The sequence below is a fragment of the Mytilus californianus genome, unplaced genomic scaffold (assembly GCF_021869535.1).
Source record: "Mytilus californianus isolate M0D057914Y unplaced genomic scaffold, xbMytCali1.0.p SCAF_6, whole genome shotgun sequence".
Classification (NCBI taxonomy): Eukaryota; Metazoa; Mollusca; class Bivalvia; order Mytilida; family Mytilidae; genus Mytilus; species Mytilus californianus.
Genome location: NW_026262712.1, coordinates 60,293,649 through 60,303,812, shown reverse-complemented (window position 1 = coordinate 60,303,812; position 10,164 = coordinate 60,293,649). Strand labels below are relative to the sequence as shown.

At 31.1% G+C, this 10,164-nt stretch overlaps 1 protein-coding gene across 1 annotated transcript in view; it reads left to right on the top strand.

The window, feature by feature from the left end:
* Positions 1-406: 406 nt before the first annotated feature.
* The window catches only part of LOC127705967 (mannosyl-oligosaccharide glucosidase-like), a 28,527-nt gene continuing 18,769 nt past the window's right edge, over positions 407-10,164 (top strand). The window contains exons 1-2 of the mRNA XM_052210349.1: positions 407-995; positions 4,269-4,373. Coding sequence (XP_052066309.1) covers positions 419-995; positions 4,269-4,373 — 682 coding nt within the window. The 5' untranslated portion in view covers positions 407-418. The remainder of the gene's footprint in view (positions 996-4,268; positions 4,374-10,164) is intronic.

The following is a 10,164-nucleotide window of genomic DNA, read 5'->3' as shown; positions in this document are numbered from 1 at the left end:
TGACTTAAAACTGACATCGTTTAAAATGCCATCTTTATACTAGAAATAAACAATAGCACTGTTCGTTTGCATTTGGTGTCAAAAAGATATGTACCATCTTAAATCTTTTTATCTATTTGTCTTTTTTTTTTTGTCTTTCTTTTTTATTTTTTTGCAGTTCTGTTATCTTTTGTTCCGTTTTTTCCTCTTATAGTTGATGTGTTTCCCTCCGTTTCGGTTTGTGACACGGATTTGTGTTCACTTTATCGATTTATGAATATTGAACAACTGTTGCCTTTATTTAAAGCATGCTTTCATCCATATTGAAACGTTTCTTCTCATTAACAAAACTGTATCGTACATATGTCTATGACGTCGTCATTGCTATGAATTGATACTTTATTATTTATTACAGGTTTGTTATAATTTTCAAAGCTAAATGGCAGAGGCAGGCCAAACACAGTTTTTAAGGTGTAAACTGGTCGTTTTTGATGTTTTAACAAATATAATGCGAAAATATATGGCTCCAGAAGGTATCGCACCAAAGGCAATTTATAATAGCATAATACAATCCAAAGCATTTAAAAGGATTTTAACAACACAAGAATTTGAAAGAATACAGAACCTTGAAACAGCTGGGTTTGAAAATTTCGATATTAACTTAATGTACAAGATTGCGAAATTCCCCATGTTTTCAATGATAATTCCAGACGTACCAACACGTAAATGGGGCTCAGAACCGTCATCAAATGAAAACTCAATTGGAGATAACATTATGCGTATTGTCAATCGCAGGAATGAGTTAGTTCATAAACACAATACGACCTTCTTGGATTCAGAATTTGAAGACCTTTTTGATAAATATCTAGACATTGGTCGACGAGCTGAGAAACATCTTTCATTGAGTGAAGAAAGCCTGAGAAGTCAAATTAGAAAATACAAAACATGTTGTATTGACAAAAACATGGAAGAGAAAATTGATAAATTGTCTAGGGAAAATGAAGATCTTAAGAGAAGTAGGTTTGACTCTTTAAATGGAGAGAGATACTAGGGATGTCAACGTGTAATCGAGTACTCTAGTATCGCTCTGTAGTACAGAGTATCGATTACCAAAATGATACTCGACTAATCGGTTTCCTGTTAGAATGTTGTTACTATTTTAAGTTTAAACAAACAAATATCTTTATTAATATTTATTTAATATATATTTTCCCGGCAGGCAATTAAAATAAGTTTCGAATGTTTGCATTTAACTGTCATTTAAATTTCCTCCAACAAAGGTGCATGTAGCATATATTAACAGGAGCATTGTTCCAAGACTTATAGTTTTTGCTAATCTTAGTCACTCCCTCCACCTCTGTACCGTCAGAGCATATATTTTCACCAGCAGGACTGTTAGTTACCTAACAAATTTGGGAAATCGCTACGTCCCAGAAAAGTTGATAAGATAATATTAATAATTAAGAACAAATTCGTTGCACCCTGTATCGACCCTCAGAAAATGATTAATGTCATCAGTAAGTTCTAATAATCACCCCTATGTTGATCATTAAATGTGGTTTTTTACGGTTCTCAAATACTGTTGTTTGAGTAATAATTTTTGTATAGATATTAATTAATTACTTGATTAGATTATTACGAGTTAATATAGTTAGTAAATGTAGTAAATTTTTTTATGCAAATGAGCTATTAATTATGGTACTATTATCTAGTCCTAGGTAAAAATGTTGAAGGTTTTACGATCCCAAGACAACGACAATTAGGTAAAATAGGTATAATTTCGTGTTTCCATTTTGTAAAAAGTTTTACCGAGCGAGTACTCGGGTATCGCTCGGAAAATCCAACAAGTAATCGATTGGTAAATCTTCACCGAGTTGACATCCCTAATTAACACTAATTAACTGTTCATAAATCGCGTAATATACTGTGTGAAAATATCAGGCTTATAAGTGTGCACGCTAGACGCGCGTTTCGTTTAAAAATACTGAGGAGTGACAATTGAATCCGGAACATTGAAGGTTTAAATAAAGTACAAATTTGAAGAGCATTGAGGAATAATTAATGTTTCAAACAATCAACGCTTTTGATAACTCCCCTAGAAGTAGCATTCACCCAATCGTTATAAAAATACAATGTTAGACATTATATTGCGCGCATTCTTTTGTCCCCTTTCAAATGATTATAGGAAAATGTTTTTTAGTGCATGTCTTAAATAATTAGCTACATGTAACTTGAACAATTTGGGTGGCATCGACTGTTTTCAGTTAAGGTATTTTGCCCTAGGTCCCATAAGGGTCAAAATCAAAACTAACATATGCCACTTTTATGTGGTTACACTTGACCAAACCCAATGGAAAAAATGTTAACCTGTATACTTAAAAATCCTTTGCTAGAGAAAATCATACAGTGGAAATCTCTGTAAAATTCAAATAATTTTTATTTTTTTATGTGGAATTTGTAATGTCAAATATGAAAAATATACGAGCTCTCACAGTTGGTGGAATTTTTCTGTAGGCACATCATAAGACCAGCAAAATTTTATAACGAATGTTAAACTTCAAAAGAGAATTGATTGTTTGAATTTTTTGGATATGAACTTAATGCAGTATATATGAGGGTTGCTACTTAATAATATGTAACACGCAGCATGCTAAAAGTTCATCGCGAGAACACATGAAAATCTCCTGGAATCGTTTGTTACAGTGTACACATTAAGTTTAGTAAAACATCTCAATAAGTGTTTGGTGAAATAAGTAAATTATAAAATGCTTGTAGCAACATTGCTCTTACTATTTGTGACAAATTGCATTACTTCGAATGAGTATTTCAGTAGTCCAGGTAAGTTCGTGATTTGGTATCGTACACATTTTGCGGACTCTTTAGAATATACATCAATGCAATCCCACAACAAATAAACACATTGTAAATACATCTAAAGGACATAGAACCATCGCAGCTAACGGAGATAGGAGTACTGTTAAAGTTGATGCAGTAGGCTATGTGTTCGAAGGGAACTTTTCTTTTGTTGGTTGACTTATAAAATAGAACTACTTACCATAGCTTTTCATCTGTGGGAATAATGATAAATTTGACACGTTCATTGGTTTTTTTTCAACTCATTTTACGTTGAAATCTAAAATATAAGAAACTAGATGTGTCGGAAGCCGTTTCAAGTAGTGGAAATTTTAAATGAATGAACATCCTTATAACTGTTTTTGTAAGGAATTTCAAAGTCCGAAACTCGTTATTTTGATACAAATAAGCTGAGCGTAAGCAAACGTATACTCAATCTGTTACTCATTATAGTCGATTTACATACCAAAAAACCGGCTCAATATATGAAGGCGTTTAGAAAAACGGAATAACAAATGACAGACAAGTGAACAATTATATGGCCCTGACCACTTTCTGAGTGAACAATTATATGGCCCTGACCACTTTTTGGGTGAACAATTATATGGCCCTGACCACTTTGTGGGTGAACAATTATATGGCCCTGACCACTGTGTGGCGGGGCTATAAAAACACGAAAAAGTAATATTAATGCTAACTATTCTTTTTGAATATTAACGCGGAAACAAATCCGTGATGCACTTAACTCAATCACCTATTGCATTGCAGAGTGCATACAATTTTGCTTTGGTTTTGATACTTTTTTTCATTTATTCCTTGAATAGATGCTTTGTACACATAAAGAAAAGAGGCAGTGGTCACGGATTTTTTTTTCAAGTTGCAGATTGCAATTGGTTTTTTTTTAATATTATAAGAAAAAAAACACCTAATATGGTCGGCGTAAACTTCTGCAATTGTTAACAAAATCGTATTAATCAAGAAAATTCATTCAAATGAAGAATCTTGCATATGAATCAATACTCACCTCAAAATTTACATATTTCTTTAATGGTGCAGACACTGTGTGTTCTGCCTATTTATCTATCTTAGAGTCGAAAGACACTCAATCTTCTATGATGTTTTACAAATGTTTTTTTTTCTATTTCTTTTCAGATTTTGAAGGGTTAATCTTAAATGGTAAATTAAATGGAATATCCAATTTTGACAATAAAGCTCTTTACTACTGTTTAATGTGTAAATAATTAAAACGTTAAATATAAGAAGATATATTCAAATAAACAATACATAAAACAGACAAATGTCAACTAATTGATAACTATTGAATTAGGGCGACTGTGGTAAAACAAACGACAAACAGGCTGACAGGGCAGTTTCAACGTCAATTTAATAATGAAATCAGTCAGACTGTTAATTATGTACATTTAATTTTATTTCAGTATTGTTTAAGTATCAATCAAAGGATGGTGTTAATTTGGAAATGTACGCTTCAATCGGAACGCAAACTATGATTGATTGTTTCCAGGCTACGCCATCATCTGAAGGTAAATGTTCAATTTTCAATAATATGATAATTTTGACGAAATATGTCATGACATTTTTTTAATTTCAACCATGTTTTGTATGTGTCTTTTACTTTTAAATGTAAGAAAACATGGTTCCTGTTTTTTAGACGTTATATAAGTGAGTGCTCGTACTATTCGAATACAGTTCAAATTCGAGATAGAAGTTTTAGTATTTGAGATTAGCTTTCATACTAGAATTAACTCTTCATTTTACTTTGAGTCAATAATTGAGGTCATGGGATATACTGGCAATTGTTTGTCTCCAGTTGTACCTTTTTTGTAACACAATTGTATAACATTTACATGTTGACAGCGTGTAGAAGGTATTTAATCTTTCTCTTTTGTCATGGACTTTGAAGTTTGTTTTTTTTAATATTTAAAAATGAACAATAGATATTTTTTAGTTTTGAGTAAGGATACTAATTAATGCTATCTGGTTTCATAAAATTAAAAAAAGTAGTTCATACGCACCAAAAATGATGAACGAAGAAACTATAGACAAACTATTGTTTTTAAAATTCACATCAACATACAAGATAAAACACATGACTGTCCGACATGACTTTTATGCGAGCAAGCTTAAACAGAATGAGAATGAATGGTCTCAATGAACAATGCAATTCGAACGAACAAAAACCGACCAAGTTGTTTTCTATTGTTAGAAAATGCGATAGTTCAACCAGTCCAAGTGTTATTTTCGTATATACAAATGCTGTAAATACTTCAAAACAAAGGATTTATCTAACTCGTAAATAAAAAAGCATATGAGTTTGAATTAATAAGATGAATTTATTTATTGATCTATATTTACCAGAATTACAGCTCAAATCAATACAGTTTAACTTCAAAACCAATTTTGTGAATCTACTTACTTACGATATCAGAAAAAAATTCAGGAAATTTTGATGATGAAATCTTTTACCTAATATTTTTTAAAGGGGCACTAGCTGTCAAATTCATGTTCACCGATTTGACTCAAATTCTCATATTTGATTTATAACCATGTAAAACATTTATGTAAACTGTTAAAATTCTAAAACAAACAATATACCGGGCATGGGCTCGATAATATGTAGCTTCGTTTCGTGTGTATTTTAGTCTAGACGCCATCTAATTAACTATCGAGTTGACCTCCGATGTCCTCCGATGACCATATAAGCGATGTAAACATAAATATAGATATAAATAGATTAAGCGAACTCGTGCTTTGATTTTTCTAGGTCTGTTTATTTTCATATTATAGATTATAATATATGTTTATCATCGTTTTTACCTGTATAAGAATGATTTTTTTGTGGATCGAATCAGTCAATCAAATGATTTACCTTTGTTTCACTTTCAATGTTGACGTTCTTTTCCTTTAAATAACTTTACACGCACAATGCATGCGTTATCCATCTCTAGCTAAGGGTTTAAATTGAAGTTCACATGAATACAGATTCAAAGAGGTCGAATTATTCACTGGCAAGTGAATAATTCATCATCAATGTTTCTTAACTTATTTCGACTAAATTGAACAATACTGGCTGCTAAAAGCGAATAATTATTTCACTGTTTCACTTTCATTAATGATTGATAAAAAAAATCATATTCTAGATTTTTTATATATCTCGTAGCTAGTGCCCCTTTAATAAATAGATATCGTTTATATAAATCTATAACATCACTGCAGAAACGGGCTTTGCAAACAAGATAAATGAATACCGGTGTATTGCATGGGTACAAAGAATTATTACATTCCAAAAAATGCAAAATAATTGTACGGAACGCAAAATCCGTAGAAGGTTCCTTGAATCTAAAGTGAAAATATATCATATATAAGATTTGATATTATCAATTTAATGAAATTAAGACGGGTATTTCATGCGTTTGTCCATAGAATGTGAATCATATCAGCACAGCAACAGTTAAAAAAATAACAAAAAATACAGTGTCGTTTTAAGTGTCAATAATAATACTGTCGATAAATTTAAATAGCGGCAAGTTATTCAATATTGTCAAGAACAAAATGTACATTATTTAATAATCTCATCACACGTCCAGTAAATATGTTTCTAAAGTTAAGCTTTTCCTTACTGTAGAAGGCCTTATATAAGGTGCAACAGATAAATTTGCACTCAGATTTGAAACATTTTTAAAAAAGATAAATCTTATATTCAATAAGATTGTTCGGAAGTATAGTATGGAAGCATATTAGCGTCACACAATTGTTGTTTGAAATTTCTTCTTATGTTTGCGTTATAACGCAAATCTAAAAATAAATTGAGAATGGAAATGGTTAATATGTCAAAGAGACAACAACCCGACTAAAGACAAAAAGCGTTATAACGCAATTTTTTCCGAAAAAACGCAAACCCTTTTATAAAAAAAATATATTGGATTTAAATTTTATAATTTTGTATGTGAGCAGTGCTTTTGTAAATGTCGGCATTTGCATATCCGTCTGTCAGTAAGTATCGGCTGTGATTAAGTTACGAGAAAAATCATGAACACAAGGAAATATCATTATAATAATTATGCATAGAAAATGAGGAAATACATGAAGTGCATTTATACACAAAACCAGAATGTTTATTGTATCAGAACATTCTATATATCTAACATTAAAATAGATTTGGTATAGGCAAATTAAAATTGAAATGTCAAGATTAAAAAATTTTGATTTACGGAAAGTGGTAAAATAGAGAAGAGCAAATACAATGTTATACAATTGTGAAATTATAAAGTAAAATTATAGACAAAATGATCTTTCTGCTCAAAATTAATTATTTAGAACTAACTTTTTTTCGTTTTGATATAAGAAATCAAATAATATGAAATAAATTCTTTTTGAATTTCAATCTAGTGAGGAAGCAATTTAAGATTCTTGGGTAGCAATTTGAATGTAGACACATAATTATAATAGTAATAAATCTTCATTTTAAACATTTATTAAGTCTTTCCACTTTTCTGTGGAAAGACCTATTGATTTTCTTATGATTATTATTTTTTTTCTCCTTCCGCCACTTTTATGTCATGCGTATAATTTTGTTTCACAAGATGTCGCTTAGATGTTTGGTATATGATATCAAACAGTTTATGCGACTTTGAAATTGACCCTTCTTAACCGAATACTTTTCTATGTAGGAGATTCTCCCCGAACACTGTTTTCCTTGAGAGTGCATCTCCTCTGTAACCGCAAAAGAAAGCGATAAATTCATTTTACCAAATTGCTCGTTATATCCTCAGGATGTTTTGTCTATTTATGAACGAAACGATACAAAAACTCCATATGAGAGTTATTTCTACTTCTGTTTTTGACATAAGGGATATATAAATGTATAGCATGAATTGTAAGTGATAGAGACCTAAGTCATATTGATTTGAGGTCCTTGCTTCATTTAAATGAAATTGAGGCCAAGGTCATATCCTAAATTTTGACTTTTCCTTATTTTATTATCTCTTCTGTCACTTTTAAAGATATATAAAAAAAACTAGCACACCATGTATGCCTAATTGTGATTAAGATATGGTACATTTGGTCTGAAACAATCCAATGACATGATTAAATTTAAGGTTAATTGATTATTACTCCAACATGTTACTTGATAAAGCCATAAGGTCTTTTGCAAACTGAGGATTGACATATGACCTTGACAAATATCAACCGGAAGTGACCTTGGGTAAACCAGAAGTAGCCATTTTTGCTCTTATTCCATGGAAAAGTACCTAAAAAAACTATATTTTTATATATATGCATACAAATAACGATCATGTGTGACTGGAAGTGACTTTCAATAAACCGGAAGTACCTAATATATCCCTTATTACAGGCAAAAGTATATAGAAACCATATATTTTTGGAATCAGTGCAAGTAAAGCTATCATGTGAGACCGGAAGTGATTTTTTTAAACCGGAAGTTGACAATAATGTACCGTCTTTCAGCAGAAATATATAGAAACATTTATTTATTGAATCAGTATGCTTTGACGCCAATAGTAACTTTCAGTTAACCGGAAGTAGCTTCTCGTCAAAAATTTAGAAAATTGATGTGGAAAGACCTTCAATAATTCTCTGAACAATTGGTTTTTAATTTTTAATAGGGTATCTTGTTTGCATTTAACCAGTCTTACACAATGCTCAAAGGGGCGCTTTGGAAACATATTTAAATTTGGGTTGCTTTCGGTTTAACTTCAATTTACTAAATTGTCTTGAAAATAAATATATACATGTATTTCTCTGCTCATTTTTTTGCCCTGTGTATAACGCAAACATTTGTGTTAATTTGCAAAGGTTTGCATTACAACTGAATGGTTTCCGTTATTTCGCAAAGGTTTGCGTTGCAACACAAACATAAGAAGAAATTGAAAAAGTTTGTGAGGCGCTAATACGGTTCCGTAGTATAGTGTAGACAGTCAACTTAAAAGGAACAAAAACCACACGTTTTAAATTGCATGCATCCGAAGAATTTTGTTGATTTGCCTTCATCAGAAACGCTCCGAATATTTGGAAGTCAAGGATGTAGAGCAATCGAAACATTTGAAGAGATATATGATCAAAAAGGATATACAAAATGGCAAAATCTATCGAAGGTCAACTTTATCTGAGGGAGTTGAAACCTCATTTTCTTAAAATTTCAAAATTAATTAACGGTAATTTTATAAATATTTTATTCAAATCATGTCAGTACCGTGTACTGACTACTGAGCCGATAATATCTTCGGGGACTGATAGTCTTTCAGAAGAGGTATCGATTTTGTGCTTTAAAATGAAAAGAACACGATATTATTTGCATGCATTCGAAGAGCTTTACTGGATATACGTTCAACAGGAACGCTTAAAGCTAAATATTAGAAAACCATTAGGTGTATAAGAATCGAAACATTTGAAGAGATGGATGACCAAAAAGGAAATAAATTAATAGCCAAATTCTCCTAGGGTAAACTTTGCCTAAGGGTTTTAAAACCTTCCTTTTAGTTTTGTTTTAATTTCATAATGTGTTTTATAAAAGTTTGTTATAAATCAAGTCAGTACCGAACAGAGATGGTGATACCCTCGAGGATTTATATTCCACAGCAGAGGTATCGACCAAGTACTATGAAATATTTAAAAAGACAGTCGAACTTGTTCATTGTTGAAGGCCTTACGATAACCTATAGTTGTTAATTTATGTGTCATTGGGTCTCTTTGGAGAGTTGTCGCATTGTCAATCATACCATATTTTCATAGTTAAATCAAAGAAAGATAAGTAGTTAACAGCTTAAAGTACGAACAGACTGATATGTAACGAATTAAGCTTTGTTAAATAAAGGAAACTAGATAAAAGCACTTAAATATTATCTGTAGAACCCTTACTATAATTTGATGCGACTGTCATACAAGTGAGAGGTTTAGCTAGCTATAAAACCAGGTTCAATCCTCCATTTTCTACATAAGAAAATGCCTTAACCAAGTCAGGAATATGACAGTTGTTATCCATTCGTTTGATGTGTTTGAGCTTTTGATTTTGCCACTTTTTTTAATTTTTAAATTTTTCATCGGAGTTCAGTATTTTTGTGATTTTAGTTTTTACTAGAAATAACAACGATCCATTTTTTATGATTGTTTTAGCAGTGTAGGAATTAAATAGGTACATACATTGAAGTATGGAACTTCAAATTTTAAGAGGAGGCCCTTAGCTTAGATATAGTCATGATATGATTGTATACTATTTGAATCCCAGTAGGACCCGGACCTGGAAGTAAAAGACTATCAATATCAAAATGTTTCTCTTTTACGTAGTAATTACTT